This window comes from Nipponia nippon, unplaced genomic scaffold (genome assembly GCF_047370975.1).
Source record: "Nipponia nippon isolate SJK-2023a ecotype South Korea unplaced genomic scaffold, ASM4737097v1 scaffold_1, whole genome shotgun sequence".
Classification (NCBI taxonomy): domain Eukaryota; kingdom Metazoa; phylum Chordata; class Aves; order Pelecaniformes; family Threskiornithidae; genus Nipponia; species Nipponia nippon.
Genome location: NW_028262290.1, coordinates 121,680,881 through 121,705,243, shown reverse-complemented (window position 1 = coordinate 121,705,243; position 24,363 = coordinate 121,680,881). Strand labels below are relative to the sequence as shown.

Genomic DNA, 24,363 nt, shown 5'->3' with positions numbered 1-24,363 from the left:
GCATATTAAGAAAGAGTTACCAGTAGAGCAGTATGAATCAGTCCCCCTAAGAAGTGTTACTACCCCATATTACTTTTCAAGCCTCATAGAGCTCCAGTCTATGTTCCTCAAATTGCAGCTCATACTGGCATTTAATTCCCTGTTGACTGTTTTCAAACTTTAATAAAAGCATCCAAGCAAATTTCTTTTAGAGGCTAGTTACTTTAGAGTTTGTTTTAAATTCATGCTGTCTCCTCCCTAGGATAAATATATAGCTTCACAGCCCTATCGTCCCAAGAACAAGGAAAGCTCTGCTCCATGACAACTTTCTTATGCAGCAGGCTCACTGCATCAATCTCTGAGTCAGGCACCTCTGCTTTTAACTGCATCCCATGCTCTTCTAGTTGTTGCTGATGTTGCTTAGGTAGCAGCTGTCTTGAGCTGTACGGTCTTCCCATTCCTGCATATGCACACACAGATTACCACCACCTCAATTTTATCACTCATTTGCTTGCTCACTACACCCTTCTGTACAGCAGTTCAAATTAAAAAGCCCACTAAACTTAATATGACAACTCATTTCATGAAAAGTATGGTTCGTTTTACAGAATCTTTACACAAGCTGCCCAGTCAACACTTCCAAGATAGCCTCTTCCCCTGGATGGGCTGTAGCTAGACCGGGGCAAAACAGCACAAACTAAAGTTCAGTTGAGCTGCTTGTTAGAGTTACATGAGCATAGCCAGTACCACCCACCCTTTACCTGTACCATCAGAAACTAGTCAGCTCACCACAACGGTAGGAGGCTTCAACATGAAAGCCAGAAGAAAATGGGGGAGGAATAAGCAAAATAAACCCAGCAGGAAGCAAGCAGGCGCAAAAGCAAAAGTAGTAGAGTGGTGCTCAATGGTATTCTGCTAGCTTCTACTCTAAGAGTCAGTAGATGATTTAGATGATTTATCCACACCAGTTAGATGATTAAGAGCCCTGGAGGTCAAAAGCAGTAATTTAATTACTAACAGACAAGCCCTTGTCTAGGACAGCCTGGAGAAATTCAGAACACTGCACCAGTGAGGTTCTTTAAGCTAGTATAATGCCTTTCGTCTTGCTCATTTTGGGGACATGTTAAAATGTTCCAGTATGGATACTGCTGAAGAGCCTTATGATCCAATTTAAAACAAACCTTGGAAGAAGGTAAGGTTTGCAGGATTCTGTCTTAAGATGGAGTTTTAAATTAGCCATCCAGCCCCAAAATTTTGGTGTTTGCTGTTCTGTTGTAACAAGTTAACATCACAAGCTAAAGGGAGACATCAACAACAGTTTAATATCTGTATCATCATAATACTTATTATTTCATTCCACAGTTGCAAAGACTTAAGGAGAGAAAATTTAGCTGCTCCTGTCCCACTGAACAACCTTACTTAAGAGAGTTATAGCTATCTGACAGGCTAAAAGTCATAGCTTATTCTCACTAACCAATGAGGCAGAAAAATTGTCCCATCACAAAAAGGGATCCAACTTCAAGAAAAAAAACAGTCCCCAAGACACACAAGCCCTACGTCTAGTAGCCTGCCCAGAGTACATAGGAATTCCATAGCGCTTCAGGAAAGTGAGCTAGAAGAGACTGAAGGAGCGGTCACTGCCAACACAAATGGAAGAAGAGATTTAACGGATTTTATTTAGTAAGAAAAGTTAAGAGACCCGCTCAAATCATCTACTAGAAACAAGCAGTGATGGGTGGACAACGGGTTTGTTTGGTTTTTTTTTTTTTAATTATTATTATATATGTTTGTACCATGCATGTGCCAGGAAAGCACACCCAATTCAGAAAGTAAGTTTACTTCCTATACATAGCATTCTACCAATGTTTACTCAAAAAAACCCCCAAACTTATCAGTTAAATCACATAGGAGTGTTGAGTTTCAGAATATCCAGCTCAAATGTAGAGCATTTGAGGCTAACAAAACGAGAAGACAAGAAAGAGTGTAGCTTCCCATGATGCTTTCCCCATCCAAAGTCTCTTTATACAGGCAAAACTACTGCTAATATCATATAACAGTTACTACTAGATATTATTCAGCAAAACCTACATATCCCTGCAGGTTACTTCCCCATGTAAATTTCTTGTGTAATTTGAAGCACCGTACTACCTTCCTTCCAGTCCTTGCCTGGTATCCATATTTGCATTATAAAACATAGCTGAGGTAGAATGCAGTAACAGGCAGTTATAACGTGCATCTATCTGTGCAGAGTAATCCTTGTATGTGCTCCAGATACTTTGCACAGGCAGATTAGAAGTTTCACGCTAATCCAACAGCTGATTAGTATTTTGTATGTGGTGGCAACACTGAAGACATAACCATAGTCATAGGCAGTTACAGTGCTAGATGCTGTACAGGCATGAAAGACAGCTGAAAATAAGTCTCAGTTGTAAAAACAAAACCAGGCCTGGCACTGCTATACAAGATCAGACCTTTCTTCAAAATGCTTCAGGCTCAAGTGCATTTGTACATAGCTTCATTTATATTGTGATTTACATGACAGGATTATGCTGCAAGAATGCAAAATTCATAAAACAGCACTTTGTTTTCAGCTCCACAGCCACTTCTGTCAGAGATCTGAGAGAACAGAAGGGGTGAGAAGACTGACAGCAGAAGCAGAGAGCTTTTTGCCTTGACACCTTGCCCTGTAACAGACAAGCTGTGGGGGAAAGAAGCGGGGGGAAATAAAAGTACTCAAGTTAGGAGCATCTTACTTGAATAGCCTGTCGTCCTTGCTGAGCATCTGCCAGCAGCTGAATGGTGAGAGTCCTGGAGTCCTGGAGGGCATCTTGGAGGTAGATAAAGCTGTGACCCACATGTCGTCCCATGGTACATTCACGACATATGGGGACAGAACAGGTATCACAGTAGAAATGCAGTACCTAGAAGAAAAAAAAAATCTATCACTATCAATGAAGGATTAAAGAGAAAATAGCACCAGGATGAAAACAATCCAACAGCTCAACTATAAAAGGAGGCTGTTAGAGGCAGTAGCAATAGGCAAAGACTTCACAATAGTTTCTCCACAGAGGAAGAGCTATCCCTCCCAGTAAGCTCCAAATCATACTCTTAACAGTTAGATGGAAGTGTCATTGTTTTCTTTGCAATACAATACTAGGAAGAGTGTCCACATCAGCTCCTCTTAAGAGCGGAAGCCATCTGCCAACACTTGCAGATTGGAGATGTCATCTATGGCAAGTTTCAGGTGAAGACTTTTCCTGCATACACAAACACCACATTCTCTTAAGTGGGTCATTTAAGAATCACTGCACTGGAGAACGGCAGCACCAGCACACCCACCTCCCAGAAGGGGAAAACAAAGTACGCGCACCCAAGAACCATCTTCTATTTTTTCAAAATATGCAAATCCTTTATGTTCAGGGTAGTGATAATATTAGGCAAGACTCCCTTCTGCCACTCCCAACAGCAAAGCAACAAAACCTTTACTATGACAGTGTTTCTACGCTAGTGATACTCAGAGATGCTTGAGTTGGAGGAGAACAAGACTGGAACATTAGCATGCCCATCAGAGCATTTGAATGCTACAGTGAACCGTGGGGAACCACTAAAACCCCATTCTATTCAGAAAGCACTTAAACACGCTATATTCAAATCACAATATAAGTCTTACACAAGATGTTAGCCTAGGAAGTTGGATCCATTCATCAGCCACACCTGTACCCATTCCACCCAGTAGAGGGAAGCAGCACACAGAAATAGCATCTTCCATGGAAGTCTTGTTTAGTTCTAGAGGCAAGCCGAAATCAGCTGTTTTGTTTTCAAACACACAAGTGAAGGAGCACAACATTTCAACACAAGAAAGTTCTGTATTCAAAGTCTTGCTCTTAGCTACATACACTAATTTTGTTAGAGTTTAATGTTAGAAAATCCAGATTACCATGGAAGAGTCAAAAATCAACTATACAATGGCAGCAAACAAGGTTTCATAGTACTAACCATTTTCCCATCACCAGCTATTTGAAATCTACCTCAAAAAGGAGCAAGAGCAGAACAAAGACTGGACAAGTGTTTGATATGCTTGTCTTCTCACAGCTGTCATCCAGCCACTCCTGATTCCAGCTAACAGTTTGTGGTATGGTGCATAACATCCCCCTTTCCCTTCTCCCTCAAAAGGAAGGGGGAGAACAGGACAGGTGACTCCCTCAGATTGCCTGTGCTGCATAAAGTGACATTTTAAGCTCCTATAAGCGCAACAGCTGAAGTGGCATACGGATTAATTTCTCAAAGGGGTATGTGTGTGTTTGTGCACACATGTCAGATTTTACTAAAACCTTTTTTTTTTTTTTTTTTGAAGTTAAGTTTGCTGTAGGGAAACTGGAACAGACTGTTATGGTTTGCTTCTGTTCAAATACTAAACCCTCAAGCAGTGTCTCAGATCCTCTACCTTTACTAAGTAAAAAGCTGCCTTGCCTCTGAAACGCATTATTCAAATGCATCATCTTCCTCAACTAGAGGGTTCCTTGTCTTTACGCTGTGGTTGTCTAAATCTGTATACAATGTTCACTTACTCATGCAGTTCTGTAATTTTGCTGTTGAAATTACAGGGAATGTTTATTACATGTTGCTGAATGACTCCACTTAAACAACTGAGAAGTTGAGAGAGAATGAAAACCAAGACAGGGTATCAAGTTAAGTCATATGAATCCGATATACTTTAAAAACATACAGCAGGGATTTGGGGCCTCAGTCAAGCAGAGCAGCTGAAAGGAAAATGGTGACCATATGACCAGAAGTCCAGAAGCGAATTAAATCTGTTATTAGTCCTCCAAAATACTCAACACCAGAAGCAAAAGCTTGGTAAAACACCACAGACCAGTCCTGTCACCCAAGCACTCCTGCTGCAAGGTAACAGCATCCAGTGGTAAAGAGTCATCCAGCCGTTCAAACCAAAGAGAAACTAAATTTAAGCTGTTCAGCTGCCTCTTGCCACCCACCAAAATGTGGTGGAAATCATCACTCCAGAATTTAAATGAAGAGAGACAAGAGCCATAATCTCATTTCAGAAATATGCAGATTACGTAGGACACAGCAGGGGAATTGGGTAAACCCTACAAAGCCATGATAAAACCTTGTATTTGTTTCTTTGTCAACAAAATAATGAAAACAACCTAGATTTAAAGTCTGAGAGCGAAAGAGTTAACAGGCTTGGGTGAAGAAGGGGAAGAAGTAGGCAGCGATGGACTGATCTCCATCATTTATTTATAACAGTTACTTTAAATACACAGGAGAAAGGACAAATGCGTAATGCCTACTGCTCTCAGTGTAGAAGGGATCTAGTCACCAGAAGTGAACCCGAAGAGCCAGCCAAGCTTCAAGATGAACTAGGAACCCCCCTAGAAACTCGTTTCTGGACACCAAGACTACAACAGAACCCTCAACTTGGCAGATGTGCACGAAGGGAAGTTCTGCTCCTGTGGTCAATCTCACATACTCGCTGTCAGGAACATCCAACAGGCTGCACATCAGCTCTGCCAAGCACCAGGACTACGCTCCCAGAGAATTAAACTGGAAAGTACCCAGCTGTGCAGGGTGCAACAGCAAGGGAGACTTGTGCCAGCCAGGCTAATGGAGCTCGGAGCTCAGCAGCCAGCTTGCCTGCGCTTGCAACCACAACCAGGCATTTAGTGTCAAGCTCAAACCTGCTCTCATCCCAGTCCCTAGGTCATGGCCACAAAGGTCACGTATTGCTAGATGAAGTTTCTATGCCTGTTTCTAAATAGAAGGGGGAGAAAAGCCAAAAATCTCTATGGGGGAGGGGCAAAAAACCAAACCAAACAAACAAAAACCCACAAAAAAACCCACAAAACAAGAACTCACACCAAGAATATATTGTCCTATTGAAGTAGGACAAGACAAGGCTGTGTTCACAATTCAGATTTGATGCACTTGTGGTGTACCTAAGAGGCTGGCAGAGCCTCCCCTTCTTCCAATCTCAGCAATGCTAAAAGGCCACCCCAGATTTCAGTTGCACTGTTAATATAGCAACATACTGCTCCTTCTATGCTCATTAAGTGACAAATAAGACCGGTCTTGAAATGTGGATGGGCAGGGGTAGTGGGAAGGAAGAGTAATACTGAATTTTCCAAACTAAGATCAGCTTACAATAATCAGCTCTAAAAAAAACCCACAACACAAAAAAACACAACGCACCCCCCCCAAAAAAAAACCAACAAAACACCCCACCAAAACACAGTAGTTCACGAAAACTCCCCCCCCCCCCATCTGAAGAGGCAGAGATAATACAGTCAAAAGATCCATCAAGCTGTAAATTAAACTATTGTCCTGTTAATGTCACTATTTTCCCAAATGTATGAAAAACTGTTTTATAAACAAAACCCTTCAAACATGCTGTTTTTTTCTAAATGTTACAAATGTTCTGGTAGGCAGCAAGGAAGAAGATAAATGAGAAGAAAGCAGAGACAGATTTCTCCTTTCAAAGAAATTCAAAACGGTGTAAATTGCATTTAATTAATTGTTTGTTTCTGTAGTAATTAAGTTATTAAATAAAAATACAATTGTTTTTAAGGGTAAGAACTGGTGCCTTTCCAACACCCATTTTGGTAACTATCTAGTAAGAGGAAAAAAAGATTCATAAGCAAGTTTAGTAGTTGGGTTTGTTTTGTTTTGTTTTGTTTTTGAAGAACTGCTTCACTACATTAATTAGTATTTTAGAATTTCCACCAAAACTACAACTAAGAGAGACATCAGAAGCAAGAGGGGAATAGTTTCAGAGATAGTTAAAAGTGATTTATTTTAAAATAAATCAGCTATGGGTTGATTATTTCCCAAACAGGAAATATTTCCTGAATTGGTGGCATACAATTTTAGACACAAAACAATAAAGGGAGCCTACTTCAATTTAAACAGAATCAGTGAACCATATTACAGGGCTATTCATCTTTTACAGCCACAGCAGCCCAAGAAATACAACAGCAAGGCCATAAATGTGATTGCTTCAGGAAAGGCTGTACAGTGCACCGTAAAAACATTTTACAACAGCAGGAATTCCTGGGTGTCGCTCTCCCCATTTTTTGGTCCATCTGCTTTCAAAGGGGGCAGGGGGATGGGCGGAGATGTTGTTAAACGTCCCCTGGGACTGCACAGCAATCAATCATCATCTGATGAATGGCCACTAAAGTTAAACCCTGACCCCACTCCACAATTCCCACACCAGCGCTCCTCTCCTCACCGCTGACCAGCTTCCAGCATGCCCCCCCACCTTCCAGCCCTCACCAAAATTTCCCAAATACCAAGCCCAGACAAAAGCAATGGAATGTAGTAGGCACCACGACAGAGGCAAATTCAGCAGAAACAGCAGTTGAGGAGGCTTATCCTTAACCTGTGTTTAAACAAATGTTCCTTCAGTAATACTCACAGCGCCCTTCTCCTCCCAGCTTGCAAACACTCGATTTCTCTCATTTCAGAGCACATTTAACAGCATATATGCACGCAGTTGTCAATAAAGCATATGTGGAATTTAACCACGTTTAAGCATTTGTTTTCTGTCATGACATTTCAGTGTCTTGCGACGATTTTATTTAAGCCTACAGTGTTAAGAATTTGTACAAGGCAGCAACACATAAGGTCACGTTATTTTAAAATGTTAAGTCTGATGCTCTAAAAGCTACCCTGTAATCTTAACCAACAATAAAAAAAAATCTACAGACAAAACAGTAGCCTCTTGGTTTCTGCTTTTGGAAAAATTTCAGTATAGCATTTGTAAGTTGACTTAGTTTGAGTTTATGACCAAGAAAGTCATACTTACCATAGTCAGTCTAAAGTTTTCCATTACCAAAGGTGTTTTATTATTTAGTTCCCTTGACAATAACTCAAACACCAGTGGCTTTGTTAGGTAGTGTGTAAAGCTTAGATGACTATGAATTTAGTATAAACTAATTTTCTAATGAATTTTGGTCCTCCTCCCTCAGCACTGTGTTTTGTTTGTTTTGGTGTCACCCCCTCCACCCATCCAAGAACTGGAAAGAAAAAGATGCTTCCCTGCATCACGTATGCAGCAATTATTTCTTTTTTTTTTTTAAACATCATATAAATACACCACCCAGGATGACTGGTTCAGAGTTTAGTGCAGATAACAGATAACTGTTACAAGTGAAAAGAGGTAATATTTTTACGCTGTAGGAAGCCGGTCCTTACATTTCCATTTTAATAGCAATTTGTGACAATTAGCTTGCTTCACACCATGATCAGAGTTTTAGGAACCTCAACTTCTGCACTGATATAACTCTTGAAATTTACATACAAAATATAAAGACTGAAGACAGGAGCAAGCCATGCGATACACATCAGAACTACAGCTATTTCCCAGTATACCTGAAACATTTCGCTTTCAGAGATACTTTAAAACCTCATGTTTCTGTGTACCAGTTAGTGATCAAATTACTCTTAGAATCTGTATTTTGACTTAATGCTCTGGTGCGGAAGAGACTGGCTTAACACCAATTTTTCTCGCTGCATCCAGTGATAATGGGAAATGGTACCCCAACGCCAGAAGGTCTCCACAGCAGACAAAAGAGTTAATTCTCAAATTCAGGTCAATATTCCAATTATAAAATTTCTGTAAGAACGCAGGCACCTTGAAGCATTACAGCCCATACTACATAAGGCATGGAGTATGCACAGAAAGTTGTACAAGTGGGATTAGCGAAACCTGTATTTGTTACCTTCTGTTGCCACTTGGATGAACAGGGATGGGTTTTGGTCCATTTACAAGCTCATCAAGTGCAAGAGGATCATTCTACCCTTCTGTTAAATTCAGCTGGATTTCCTTACCCGCACATGGAATAATAAACACCCAGCTAACAGATGACTTTAAGACTCATGCAAGTCTGTTTGTAGGAAATAAAGCTGTAATTCCACATACATTTTTTTCCAGCACTTGTGTCAATACCCTTCCTTCCCCAGATGCTCCAGTGGGTTCTGTTCCTTGCTCCAGTTTCTCAGCCACACAGGCCCAGCACGACGGGGAAGGAAAGTCACCTACAAACCCCCCAATCTAACCAGCACTGCTCCCCATGTGAACCACACACAGCACAGGGCTGCCATTTCACTCCACAATTAAACTGACAGCCGCTCTAAGAGGAAGCCCTATACCTCCTGCCTTCCTCCTTTCCTCCCCCCTTCACCTCCCCTCCAGTCTCAGTGAAGAGAGTTGGGGGTCTTTACAAACAGCAGAAAATTAATTTTAGAAAATGGTTTATTCAATCAGCTGACCCTGGGATCAGAACAGCAGTAGGGCCAGCACAAGGGAGGAAGAACAACCCATAACTAAGGGCATAGAGACATCTGATGACAACTATCTATTAAGTATCAGCTGAGCTACAGCACTAAGCCACATGGTTCAATTCTGGTACTACACCAACCTCACAGCTGGAAATTGGTGTAAATCTTCTCATTCATAGCATTCACCTCAAGTTCTAACTGGAAGAACAGTATCTAACCAGAGACCGGAGTTGAGTCTGATAAGCGGCTAAACCAAACAGACTACCATACCCTTAAAATTCTTGATGTTTACCCTCTTCAGTCCCACTGTGATGTCATGGAGACAGTAAAAACAGCTGCGTATTTTAGAGAGTGGTGACGTGACAACATTAGGTCAGTCAAACGACCTAGGCTAAAAGCAAAGGTTTTTTGGAAGACACATAGTTCAATTAATCAAGTTTTAAAAAACAAACAAAAAACCCAACAGTATTAATAGTCAGCTGGGAATGGAGCAGAGACCATTTAAATTGTCTTTGCCAATGCAAACAGCATTTGCAAATTCCAAAGGACTTGGGTTAGAAGTGACAATCAAGACCCACTTCACTCTGAAGGCCACATCATCACTGTCATGGTGCGACAACAGGCTGCAAACTGGGGTTAGGAGACAGGAATTCACACCTTTTGACAAAGCTGGTTTAAGGATCTGCTGGCTCCAGCATACTAGAAAATTGCATCCTCTGTTTTTTGAGTTAAAGTCTTATAAATAAAACTTCATGCGATGACTGTAGCCCCTGGTTATAGCCACCCAGCTGAAGCCCTGGAACTGCAGCATCCCAAGCGTTTCTCACAGCAGCGCCTCTGCCAGCTGCAGTACCCCCCTCTTCATCCACTCTAAACATGGAGGGAGCACTACACCACTCACCTGGAATTTGCCTGGCTGTTTGAAGATTAACATCTCATCAGCTAGCTTTCTTTTTAAAAGCTCTTGGGTGCAAGGTAACTTGGCCAGCTGATCTAATGTACTACCTCAAAGATTCCTGTTATTGATGGACTGGAAAGAACATCTCACATACACCTTAACTCATCACTCCAATTCTTCCTAAATCAGGATAAACAAGGCTCAATTCCCTAATGTTAATACTGAGGTGGCACAGGTATAATTATCCCACAGTGGGCTATCATTTAATTACTGCATAACGTTAAGCCCACATTCTGCAATTTTCTTTTAAAGAAATTGTTTGGGCTAAGAAAATCTGCAATTTTTATTTTTTTTTTAAAAAGTCACAGCATCTACTTCAGCGCTAGAGCAGGTAAAGTAGCAAAGTCTATGGAAAGATGCAATAGTATCAGTAGCTAGTAGATTACTTATCACTGGCTAAGTCAGCTCTTTTACAGATTTCAATAGGGGAGACCAGCCTGTGCTTCAACATGCAACTCATTAGCTGTTTAAATGCAGCTTCTGTGCCAAATCTACATGACACGAGTAGCAGCAGGGTGGTCTTGGCACAGGGGACAGCGGGTGGATCTAAATATTCAACAGTTCAAGCGAGCAAGCTAATAGCCTGCTGTGGAAGCAGACATTAGAGTGGGTCAGGACCCAGTTCCACTTTCAAGCCCATCTCTCCAAGTCACTGCTGCAAGTCCCTGCAAATCCTTCACCGAGCCTCCCTAACTCTTCAGCTCTCTTAAAAGCTAGAGTGTCTTACAGTTCTCAGCCAAAGCTTGGCCGTAGTTTCAGTGGTGGTGTAAATCGTAACGGATTGACGATTGCTCTGCTGTTGCAAAGCACAGCACTTTGTTTCTTAGAGACAACCAACAAACTTCAACATCTCTACAAAGTCCTTATGTAACACATTTTCCCTTTTCCTGCACAGCTCAGCATTAGAGCTTTTGAAATTTTTCTTCTATGCACAGGAAGGGTTAGAATAGGAGTCAAGGTACACTCGAGGCTCCTGCATCTTGCTCTCTGCCTAACATCAGTATAGGCCTCACCTCAAAAAAAATAAAAAAAAAAATCTATATTCCTCAACTCCATGCTGTTCCTACACCACTGCAAAGAACACTACCTCCATTCAGGTCCTTGGCAACTGTTGACCTTCACATGGAAAGCTGACCGCAAGGATGCTATTATATGCCTTGCAAACAAATAGCTAGAAAACATTTCTGCCTCTTAATATACGGGAAACAAAAACCTTATTCCTTTTGATTTGATGGGGGCAGGGAGCGGGAAGAGAAACAAACCCTAAAGTTCCCGGATTTCACTCAAGGGCCAGCTACTCCTCGTGCCGAAGACAAGCCAATTGTGAAACATCATCTTAAGCTGATGGGCTGCGTGCAGTTTGCCAGAGCGGTTTCCTGATCCCAGCACAAACAGGTCTTTTGTAGGATTAATTTTCTTATAGAGCTAGTCTGCAGTCAAACCACCACCACCTAAAAAAATTTACTTTGGTGCAACAGATTCCCGTTAATATTTTTAGAGGGCTTCTCTGGGGGGTCAGAAAGCCTATCAGGCTAGACATCTTAAATTCATAATGCTCAATTGTTAGGGAAAAACGAGCACGAGGAGAAAGAACACATTTATCCAGAGAAACTGTGGCGTTACCTATTTTAATTCTGTTATAGGTTCTACCTCAGTTTTTTGTTTCATGTGGAGTTTTTGGGTTGGCAGGGGTTTGTGGTTTTTGTTTTAAGCAGTACTAGAAATCTTGGTTCAGAAAAACATTCTTTAGGACATGAGTTTGCACTTATTCTTTCACATAGCGTAACGCTTCAGTTACATCATCTAGTACTTACTTATTACAAGAAAAAAAGATTGAGTGCACATTTGAAAACTCCCACAGTTTAACCACCACGTGAATTTAACCTGCAATTCAAACCACATTAGCCAGAAAATACTAGAAAACTACGCAATTATGAATTCCGAGGCCACCTTGCAGCTTTATTGTCTACTTGTTCCCCCTTGTTTGTGTGGCCTTACTGCCAATAGCAGGGGAAGAGCACAAGAATCCAAAGTCAAAACAACTAGTAGAGGACAGTGCTCAGAAGTAATAAATTCCAGATGAAGCCATTTTTATATGGCAGTACCATTAATGTAAAACCATAAGTATGAAGTAGCTCAACATCTTTAATTTCAAGTGCATACTCTATTTGGATGAGGTCTGTCTCTGTACCAATTATTCATTTAAAGTCATTTTAATAACATTACATAATCTCTACAGAATAAAAAAAAGCATCTACCTTTTTTAAAAAAGGAGCATTTGTTAGGATGAAGGGAAAAAAAACATATCAACTTTTAGCAAAATGAAGCAATTCAGATTTCTCACACCACCACCACTCCTCTCTGGTAACTCCTGTTTTTGTAATAGCCTGGTAGGCAATTCAGTCCACATACTTGTACAACACACTGTCCCCATCGTTCCCCCCTGCCAATCCCCCCCATTTCCAATATCGGCTCTTCAACACAGATTTACCTAGTATTATGCAAGCTAATATCACTACAGAGATAGCAATTACTGAAGGGATTAGGTTGCTTGCAATGACTCCTTGTGGTAAGATTTAGACTCTTGCATATACAAAAAAATTAAATACCTCTTATCAGTTTAAATTTAGAACCATAGTGATCCTATGGCAGTTTAAACTATGTGGAGTAAAGAACAGCAACATAAATATTACGCATTAAGGCATAAGCTGATCACCTGGGATATTACAGGAAAGAATTTCTCCTTCCTCACACATTTTCTCAGTGGGAAACTGCCCAGCTGGCCAAGCGCGTGAGGCCGACAGGGGAAGAAAGTGTCATCCTCCTCTCCTCTCCTTCTCCCCCACCACCCCAGCATGAGGCACTGGCTGCTACCGCAGCCTGGATGTCTGATGGGAACCGCGCAGTTCTGCTGTTGCTCCCACTTCTGCCTTGCACCTCTTCTGTCTTCCGAGGAAAGCTCTTAACAGGAACAGCCATGGTACTGAAACCCCACAGCGGGAGCTGTTAATTTTTTTTTTTTCCTTCTTTAATTGCAAAACAATCCATGCCTATTAAACAAGTCCAGTTACCACCAGTGCCATATGCACAAACTCAGGTCAAAGTGAATATGACCAACTATAGCCTTTTATTAGGAAATACAGGCAAGATGGTCGTCTGGGAAAACTGACATATAAACCCATTCCAAGTGTTTTATACTGCAATGTTTTTAGTTACTGCTTATGTGGAACAGGTTTTGTGGAAAGCACAAAGGCAGCACTGAATTGGCCCACTCTGTTCTTTGCCTTCCCTGCTCCTCTTGCCTTACTCTGTCCCAAACACTATTTTTTTACAACTATATACCCACATACCAAGTCCTTATGCAATAAGGCCTTTGAAGGAACTTCTCTTCACTGAAACCCAGGAATAGCTAACATGAACATTTGGAAGGTATCTTTTCAGAAAGCATTCAAGCTCTCCCTCTATACCCTCATTCTCTCAAACGCTCACACACTAAAAACATGCAAGTGTAAAATTTTTACTAGCTTAAGTACACATGTTTCAGAGCAGGAAGAAAAATTACGACATGTTGAGGTTTCAGTTGGGATTCCTCATAAATAAGGAATCTTAATTAAGCAAAAACAAAATTTGGATTGCATTGAAAGAAAAATTGGTTTGCTCCAGACCCAGGCAGTAGTTTCTAAAAGCATATTATATAGACACTGTATCAGGGCTCCTCAGCTAACACGATCAAATTGTACCATCCATGTCAAAAATAATCATTATCTGTTCCCAGCACAGGACTTGGCACATACACCAGAGTATCTTATTCAGAGAAACAATGTTGTCCTTGAGGATCAAAGCTTTGCTGCTTGTAGTAGAATGCCAGACTAAATTTGTCAGATTAATACGCTTGTTACAATTCCTCTTAATTTTAAGGAGGATTATACAGTCATGTTTTATGAAAGACTCCTCATGGAAGTGTTATCCTATGGGTGCTAGCACACTTACTTCCAACTGAACTCTAGTATTTAATGTTTGTTTTGGAAGACCTAGCTGTCTTAACAGCCACAGGGCATTTCAATAATCATATAAACAAACATTACTGCAGGTTACTCTTTAATCCCTTGCGAGTGAATGAGTAAATTCTTGTCCATCTATCATATAATGACACAGCTCTGCAGTTACTGCCAAAAAAGTACTGTAAATCATAAAAGAAAAATATCTTAAGAACAAGGAGGTATGTTACGGGAAGTCAGAAGTGTTTACTCAGCGATTTTTTCTCCATCACTATAGAACAGTAAGCACAACAGATAAACCTTCATTTACAAGCCATTAACACAAAATTAGAGACATTTTTTATTTCTATATATGAAGATTTAAGACAAGTCCTTGTGGACAATTTAAGTATGTCTTCATATATCTCTAGCTGTTTGCCTCTCTGGCGACAGAGCAGAAGCAAAACCTCAGAAGTATCGGAACTCTAAATTAATCACTTACCTGCCCCACACTTGTTTCCAAACTGGTGAAATACAGGTACAACCAAGTTTAAAGCCTATGTCCCGTCCCGTGTGTGTCCTGTGTCTTGTCCCGTGTCCCCCGTCGCGCCCCCCCCCCCCCCCAAGTGCTGGGTTTTTTTTATTCTATCCCCCAACCCAACCCCAAACTTTCTGCCTTTTTGTTACTTAAGTGCTGCACAGTGTCCTACTTAACAGCTCTTTTCCTCATGGAGGGGACTTAGGATTGCTTTCCTTTTGAATTTGGGAGAGGTGGGAAGAGATAAGCATTCCAGGATGAACATTAAGTAAAAACTGAAGGAGAGCAGCTCCTTCAAACTGCAGGGTAGATTTGAGGTCCTTATAGACAATGGATAAGAAACACTAATAATTGCATTTTGACATTTTGCCATAGACACCATCACTGAGTAGCAGGTTCAGTTTTGGGAGAGTGAGGGCAATCTTCCATCCCAGTCAAGGTTTAAGTTACAATTGATACATACACTCTATATTTAATCCATTCCATGGGGCTCCTGTGGATCAAGTATATGGTGTATGTATGTATTCATACTGCCACCAAATAAATTCTGTTGTAGAGCGTTGTGGTTTTGGTCTAACCAAACTACAGTTGCTTGGTGCCACCCTATCGTGGTTCAGTGATATATTGCTAGGACATTTTAAGAATTTGAAAGCATTTTGAATTTTTAAAATGCTTAAATACTTTGAATCCTCCAGTGAAAGCACCAGCCTTTTCAGTAGCAGCATCAACCATTCCACGTAACACTAGCTTTAGATTGCTTCTGTGTTGTGCAGGCAAGTTAGCTTTACCCTAAATTTTAACTGCAGCCTTCTTCGAGCTTTAAATCAGGATCAATATAAATATAAATGGCTTGTTCAATCATCAGTGAAGGGAAGAAAAGCTATCCAGGCTGAACTAGAGGGAAAGAGTCAAATGTGACTCACTTTACCAAAGGAAGAAGGGATGGCTAAGAAGGTTAAATCCTTGCCCAGTTCTTGAAGAGAAGAATACTCACTAGTCTTACTACAAAAAAAAAAAGCTATTTTATTATAAAATCCACATTGTCTTGTTACATATAATGCAATTCTAAGGAAGAGACCATTCTTACAGTGAAAGCCTGTGTAAGCACACCATGAGCATCTACATACGCTATTTCTGACAAGCACCAGCAGGAGTTTGGCTGCAGTTTAGGTACGCCAATTCACCAAAAGGCTGGGTTTACACAAGGTACGGTCTGTGTCTCCTCCCCGAGGGAGGAAGCAGGTAGGCAAAGGAGAAGAAATCTTATTATCTCTGGACAATCAGCAGCAAGCTTTTATGAACACTCTTGTGTACACACAAGTCTTACATGTTAAGCCATGATCATTAATTTTTTATGTATCGCCAAACTAGTCCTACATGTTCCCTGCCTTCTAAGAAGAAAGTTTGAGGAGGTCACAGATTAGATTTATTCTCTCTAAAAAAAAAAAAAAAAAAGAAGACTTTCTGCAGTCCAGGCAGAAGAACAAAACATGTTTAACCAGATTTCCAAGCCCAAGACAATTAACCTATTGAGTCAAGTCTGCTAGGTCAAAAGACTTTCAAGGAAGCTACCTGCCGGCCTCCAGAATATTCTTTTATGTCGTGTTTTCTAGCACAGGAACTCCCAAAGACAATACGCTGAATTAAAGAAGGGGAAGGCCAGGCTTTTGGACGGCGTTGTCATGCAGTCCTTTCAGCAACTGTGTGCACAGTGCTAAGCACTCTGCTGTAGTAGTTCCTAAATAAGTTATCAGGTTAACTTATTCTAAGACGCAAACAGCTTATTGGGACAGTGTAATAGGTGTGCCATCAGAAGCACAAGGAAGAACCAAGACTCCGTAAGTTAACACAATAAGGATTTCGGGGAAAAGCCGCATCTCTACCTTTGTCCTTTACCGAAAGGTTAACTTGCTGCACTCCACATACCACTTTTGCTATCAAAGTAACAGAGCAGCTTTAAGAGCCACACACAGGCAAGTACCTCTGGTAGCTTACTACCAAGACAGACCTACTGCATCAGGAACATCGCTTCCTGTAACTCTGCTTTCAAGTAATAACCAGACCCACTGATTCACTTAAGATTTAATGAGATTACAGCTTGAGGTGATTTGACTGGAGACCATAAAAGTTTTAGGGGCCCATCTGCTCTGCAAAACTAACCTCTCACACAAGCCCAGGTACGAGCTGACCTTTGAGAGCTGCAGCGTAGTTCGGGCAGGAATCAAGTCCGATGGGTACTTGGGCTGGGCAGGCAGACCAGACAAAACCAGAGATTTGCACTTTCAGGCAAAGAGGAGCTTCCATATGCATCAGCACTCGAGGGGGAGCTTCCATATGCATCAGTACTCAAGGGGAATCTTCCCAAACAATCCGCAGTCTTTTCATTAAGAAAAGGTACTCACCTTAGGGTGCTTTCCCCACCATTATCACACCATTAACAGCAAATTCAAACTGTATTGACAATGGCTGCAAAACTACCGGCATTGCAAAAACCTAATGCAATATTCACCTTGTATTACACCAAAAACCCATGACAAAGTACTCTTGATCAAATGTCCCAGTGCTTTTAAAAAAAAAAAGGAACTTCCTAAATCACACTAAAAGCTTTCCATCTCACTTCACACTTCTATTCCCCCACCAACAGCAAGCAAGCACATACATTTAAGAACCAACTGGTTATTTTTCTGCTGTTTCCCAGTATTAGATCAAACATTTGACTTTTCTTCCAATAAAAAAAATAAATACTGATTTGAAGAGATTGAGGGCATAAGGGGAAAGAGCTACTGTTTTTACTCGGTTACTTTTTACAGGTCTGTAAAAAAAAAAAAGAGGCAGCATTTCAGCAAGACTGCCATTAAAATGCTTTAAGTCTAGATGTAAACGCTGGACAAATATTCACATTTTGTTATTCTAAACCTGACCCTGTTAGCTGTAGAAGAGTCAGTCTCACTGGACAGCTGTGTTTTGTAGCATAAAAAAAAAATTAGGTGCTGTTATTTTTCCTTCCCCTTGTAGGCTGAGATGTTTTGTTGTTTTGTTCTCACTTCAGTAACAGGCCTCAATATGCAAGTTACATCTGGAAACAGACAAAAGCCAACTGCCCAGCAGTATTGGAAAATTAAAACATTGGGTCAGACTCAAACAGACTAGGAAGCCAAAGGTCAAAGCAGCATTAAATCATTAGTTTCCCAGCTGCCACCAAGGCATGGAGTTGACCTTTGATTTTGTAAGAAGTGGTCCAAGCAATTTTCTGGTGGCAATATGGGCAATCTGGCACAGTGGAATATTATCCTTGAAAGGGGTGGGTGGGAGGGATGGAGAAGTTTAAGGTCTTGCAGGCAAAGATCAAAACTAACTCTTTAATCTCTCCAGACCAAATCTGCACTGTGAAGCTCTAAGTGCAAATAATGAACACGAAATTATCAAACTTTGAAAGCAAAGACACTCAAGCATTTGAATCATTCATCTAGCAGGGAGAGCAAGTAGAATTTAAGAACATAATGAATGCACTTTAGAGAATACTAGAATCTTGTATTTCTTTCCTGGAATGATTTAAGTTTTCAGAAATTACAGTGGAAAGCAGTTTACTTAGTTGCATATTTTTACAACAATACATCTGAGAGAGAGATCATGCTGCTTTAGACTGAAAGGGACCAGAATACTGCATTTTGTCTATTTGTATCCCCATTAACGATCACATTTTCACATAGCTGAGGTAGCAAAGACAGAAAGCAAAGGCCAGTTTCTTATTTTGTCTTTCTCTAGCCTCCATGATCTTAAATTTCATCTGCTTCTGCCCTCTGGTAATAGTTCCCGACTGGTCCTTGTAAACTTCCCTGCTGAATGTCTGCCTTGTACGTGCGGAGTTCTGGCCTGACTGCTTCCAAGTTCCTAGAAAGGGGTTGGTTTTACTGCTGCTTGGCAAAGAGCAGCACAGGTATCAAAGGGATTTCCAACACAGCCAAGGTACATTTGAAGAGCATGTTTGATCCTCCATTAGCAGCTGAGCACATGCACACACATGCAAAACCAGTTTGCATGCAGTCAGCTGTTAAGATATTTCTATGTGCATTTAAGACATTTCTGTGCATATTTAAGCAATTTCCTTAGTCTAAGAGGGTCACCCAGCCCACGCTTTACTGTGAGGGCAATGAAAAAAAATTAAAAGCTATTGCTTTGTGTTTTAGGGAGCAGCAAATTGTCCAAACAGAACATAAAGAGCCCCCTCCGCATCCTATGACCCAGTGTTCCAGGATTAGTCTCTACCAGCCCTTCCCATGAGAAGAAGAGTCACAGCAGTATCCACAGCCCCTAATGATGGGAAGGTGGAGAGGAGGAGGAGTATTTTCAGAAAACTGCAATTAGGCATTAATGACTTGAGTGAAAATACATCCCTGTACTGCTAGCCACCTAATGTGTTGGGGGTTTTTTTAAAATACAATCAGTATTTTTGCTGGCAAGGTGAAAAGACCACCCTTAAATACCTTAGTGAGTAAGGATGAGCAGAACAACCTCTTCTCCCACACCCTTTCTTTCTAGGAAAGGTTCAAGATCACACAGCCAATATAAACATAACACATTCTGAACATACAGACTGTTCGATACAGGTCACAGAGCTAACCACAGGAAGCAAGACTTCTCACTCCAAAGAACCTAATGTTATAATGCTCAAACCAGTGGAAGAATATTTAAGTTTGCTTTAATAACAAATACTACCAAAACAGAACACTGAACGACCACACTGGTAATTTCTTACAGGAAGCAACTTCAAAGTTCACCCAGTTGGCAAATTAAGAGACACAGATGGGCAGTGGATCTTAATCCTTTCTGCAGGTACCCAATGCAGGCAGCACTGAAGGAGCAAAACAAGTAACCAGAACCCTTCTATTATGGAGTCTTAGAAGACACATACTTCCTCATCAAGATCTTTCAGAGGAAAAAAAACAACTGATTTTTTTTGCTCAGTTAGCATTCTGGTTTACTCACACTAGCACAAGCTCAAATTCAGTACAGAGACACCATGGAAGTGTTACCCTCACTTCATGCAGCCTGCATGTGCCCAGTGTTTCCTAGATAAAGGACAGGTTTTACCACTGCAAATTTCCCTCCAAGAGAGAAAGACCAAAGCTTGCGTCAGGTCTGCAAGCTACAACTTCTGTTAACTCTTACGGTTGTTGCTGCACTACCTTTCATGGTCCTGAGAGGGGTGTAAGATGTACAAAGCTAAAAAGAGGCCTTGCTAAAAACAGCTATTCCTCACATTCCTAGTTTAAAAAAAAATAGTTCTCAAACAGGCCAGTCACCAAATTACATTGGTTTCGGACTGGATAATAAAGCTATTTCTGGAATTGGATACTACACTGACACAGCTTCTGCCACAAAAAAACTTAGGAAATCCAGCTACTTGGATACCTTCTTTCCTGAAAAGATAGTTCTGTTTATTGTTTGAGCTAGAAATAAGACAAGACTATGCCCTAGAAGTCTTCAGGGGTTCAAGTATACTCTCTGGACCATAACCAGCAGCCAAATGCTGAACCAGCACTATAGGTAGTCATTTGCTCTTCAACAGAACATGGCATGGGAGCGGAACAAGATGGGAATCCTCCAGGTGACTGACTAGCCCCAGTCGTGGCTCAGCCCTATTCTAGCTGCCATGTGAAACAAAAATATCTTCTCTGCTTATACTAGAGGAAAAAAAAATTCCATTAGATCTCCATTCTCATCTCTGTAAATGCACCAGAGCAGTACTTCAAATTTACAGTACAAGAAAAACACCCTAAAACTTGAAACAAGAAGCTCCTAGAGAATCACTAATGCAATGATTTTTGCAAGCATCCACTCTCAATGATGAAAACAGTCCTATGTATGCCCGTACAGCTCAACTTTCAGAAGTCAATAGGCCATTTTTTTGATTGAATAGGGTAATAACTGCCCATACAGTCCATCAAGATAACACATGAAAAGGGTAGAGTGTTATGCAACTATCCCCCCCGCCACACCCCAACTGAAGGGGCCCATCTGATATCACCTAATGACATAAGGGACCTTGTAGCCTTCTACAATGAAGGGTAGGGAGAAGGAAGGGGCAACCAAAGAGGCCCCCTTCTGTGACTGCATGTTCCTCCTCATCTTTGCTACTCTGCCTCTTATCACTGGAGACAGATGCTAGGGGAGCTGGTGGAGAGAGCACAACAGCCAGCAGCAGAAGCCAGGGACATTAGCCTGAGATGTTCGGGTGTGGTGGCCAACAGCAGCTAAAAACAACTACTTAGCGCAAAGCCTTGGGCATGGCTGAAAGCACCCCACAGTACCTTCTGAGAGAAGCAGGGAAGATGTATGGCTCTCCTCACCTAGCCCCAGACCTCCTATGCATAGTGCCAGAACTGTCAGCCCGGACCCTCCCTTCAGTGCAGGTGGTTTGTTTTACTTTGTTACCAAGCAGGCAACGGGTCCACTTCCAGCTCCACAGAGGTGTTCTTGTAAAAGACCCTCTTGCCTCCAAATCCTTTGTGATGCACACAAAGCAACAAAAATGTGTTTTCTGTGGTGTGGTCTTTTTTGCTTGGTCCCAACACACTGCTCTGGGAAGTGAGAAGACATTACTAGCCATCATAGCTTTCTTACTGGGAGGATGATCCCATAACCCTACCTCAGGGCAGGAAACAAAATGGAGTTTGGAGATTCCTCCAAAACCAGTACTTAACAAAAGCTAATAACCCCCACAGTTCCAAGAACAAAGGGCTATTGTGTCTCAATCTCAGACTCCATGGGCTTAGTGGATGGGCTTTCTTGTCAGCTGTCTCACTCCATAGCACTATGAGTTTCACTACAGGCAGAGCTTCCCATCTGTTTGCTTTTGATAGGAGAAGCACACCCAGTTTTACTTTCCAGCTCATGGTCTGCTTCTAGCTTTGTCATTTCTGCTATTCGGAAATGTGCGTTCAGGTCTGTGCTTTGTCAGTCACATGGCTCAGTCCCCTTTGGAGCCATTCCCAGCCTAAACTGGGGTGCAAAGATGAATCCCCAGGTAGCCCCGAGTAGCACAAAGTGCTCCTGGGAGCAGGCACATTGATCGGAACAAAGCCACGAACCTAGAACAGCTTATCACCCAGCATCACTCTCTTCAAAGATACAAGGCAGGCTAAATGATTTTATTTCCAGGAGATGTTAAGTCCTACCGCTGGTTTCCTTCCTCCTTGGAGAAAAGCAAGGGCCAAGAGTGTGGAAGATTACCTCCAACACACAGCCTCACAGAAAGAGGTTCTATGAGAAGAGAAAACAGACCTTTGCTTTTATCCCACTGGATTTCTTCAGCTTAACTCTCTCCCTTGGAGCTGCCATTAGCACCCTAGAAAAGGAAGCGCAAGCCGCAGCAGCCTTCTCAAAAGCCCGATCACGCTTGGACACAGCGGGTCAGAAAAACTAGCTCAGGCAGAACTGAAATTTGAAGTCTAGAGAGGTCCTGCTCCTGGGAAGGTTAGCTCAGCTGCCATCCACGGGCAACAGGAGAATACAGGGACCTGTGGGTGATTTGAACAGAACAAGTATTCCTTTCTGCTACTGATATAATCTGGGACTGGCTGGCAGCAGACCCTTGTACCTTAAAGCCAACAGCTGCCTTAAAGGTATACCAAAGATATTGTCAGTAAAGACAAACATGGAGTTCTCTATTAGGAGGTACTCTGTACGATCTCAAATACCTTCCTCTGCTGGCATAAAAAATAGAGGGAAATTAAGAGTCACATGCAGTATTTTTGACACTGCCTTACCTATGATGGAAATACTGCAGATCGAGAAGATTAATATAGTGCTCTAATCTGGCAGATCAGTAGCTGAAAGCCTCAGCTAGGTAAAGGTTTAAATGTGACCTTTCTAAGCAAAGCTGATCTTGCAGGAAGTTGCATGCTCAAAAAATGTAATTCCAGTGAAACAGAGGCACTCAAGATGCCTGAGATCTGGAGCTAATACATACCAGGAAGGGATTTCTTTTCTTGGGAGAAGGGAGGAGTCAAGAAGAAAAAAAAAAAGGAAAAAAGCTTACTAAGAATGTTAACAGCAGACATTATATCTAATTTCTTTGCATTCCTTCCCCCCTCCTTTTCCTCCCATTTTTAAAAAACAGGAGCAAACTTGCGAGTTAAGGATTCTGATCAATGCAACATGTTAGGAAAAGAGAGCAGGAGGTCAAGAGGAAATGATTAATCCTGTGCAGAAGACTGGCAGGATGGGTCCTGGAATGGCTTACCAGAACAATGCCCCCACTAATAAGCAGGTCAAAAGACCCTTACAGTGAACAGAAGCCCCAGTTACACTGTACATTAATATTCTTCCCTTAACCCAAAGTTACATTTGTTCATTAAAGCCAGATTCAAAAAACAAGTGTTGAATTAGAAGCCAGGTGAGAAGCTGTGGTGCCAGACACAAGCAGCGAATCTGAAAGATAAAGGATTACAACTTAACAACTCTGGAAGTGTTAAGAGCTCCATTCTAAGACCGTATTTGCAGAAGGCTTCAGTAAACTGAGGAAGGAGGGAAGAACCCACTATTACAGATTTCAGTTGTAACCCTGACTTTGTGTGCAGCTCACTCAGTGGACCAATGCCTCTTCTTGATAAAGACTGCTCTTCTGTTGGCGGCATAGTTTAATGTGCTGAAGAAAAAAGAGCAAGCAAATTCACTGCAGGCAACACTTTGGACTTGAAGGCACATGTAGTTCAAGGTTTACTGTAAGAGATAGCTGTTTAGTATTGTGGTTTCATGGTGCCAAACAGAAGCAATGCAATGATTCTCAGCTTCAGGTAATTATCCCAACCCCACACCATTTCTCCCCTCTAGTTTAGCCAGCACTACAAGTCCCCAGGACTGCACTGTGGAAGCAGTCAAGGGAAGTCAGCTCTACTTCCAAAGAGACTACAAACTTACATAAAGCATTTATCAATTCCATGATGCAGCACACAGTACGACCTCACAGATTTGTGTTTGCCAACATGCAGCAGGGGTTTCAGAACTGCTTCAAGGCTGACCCAAGCAAACCCTCCCATTAAAGAGCCACCACCCCATCAGCATCCCCCCCAGTTTAGTCAACTCCCTCATACAAGCATTAGCACCTTGTAGTGCCATCAGAGAACTGGTCCGGCTGAACAACTCCCCTGAATTTGTCCATAATCTATGAAGTTGCTCACAAGTCAACTCAGTTCCCTAATCTGGCTTGTCGTACCCATGCTGGGGAAGCGATCGGAGTACTACTACAGGTGTAAAAGCCGGTGCCTGGATGTAAGAGCGAGTGGTGGGAACAGCCAGGCGGAGAGCAAGAGGGGCCGCCTGCCCCTCCTCCCCGCAGCAGCATGCACTTCGCTCGCCGGGGCCACTGCAGAACCACAGCCTGAGGGAGCAAAGTGGTGGGGAGGGAACGCCCTCCGGCAGCATTGCTGATTGCCTTTGTATCAGCAAACAGCCTCCATTTTGAGGAGCTGGAGGCATTCGGGGCAGGCTGGAGAGGCCAAACGTCAGCTTCCAATGACTAGGAATAAAAATGGCAGGTTCGTATTAGCGCTTTCCAACACAGGCTATCGTTAATGCCCACAGCGTACCCCCCCCCCCCCCCCGCAGTC

At 41.9% G+C, this 24,363-nt stretch overlaps 1 protein-coding gene across 4 annotated transcripts in view; it reads right to left on the bottom strand.

Annotated features, from left to right (window-relative positions):
• The window catches only part of TRIM71 (tripartite motif containing 71), a 64,366-nt gene that overhangs the window by 17,513 nt on the left and 22,490 nt on the right, over positions 1–24,363 (bottom strand). For all 4 annotated transcript variants that reach the window (XM_087770644.1, XM_087770651.1, XM_087770647.1 and 1 more), the window contains one exon: positions 2,733–2,900. In XM_087770644.1, the coding sequence (XP_087626770.1) occupies positions 2,733–2,900 (168 nt within the window). The remainder of the gene's footprint in view (positions 1–2,732; positions 2,901–24,363) is intronic.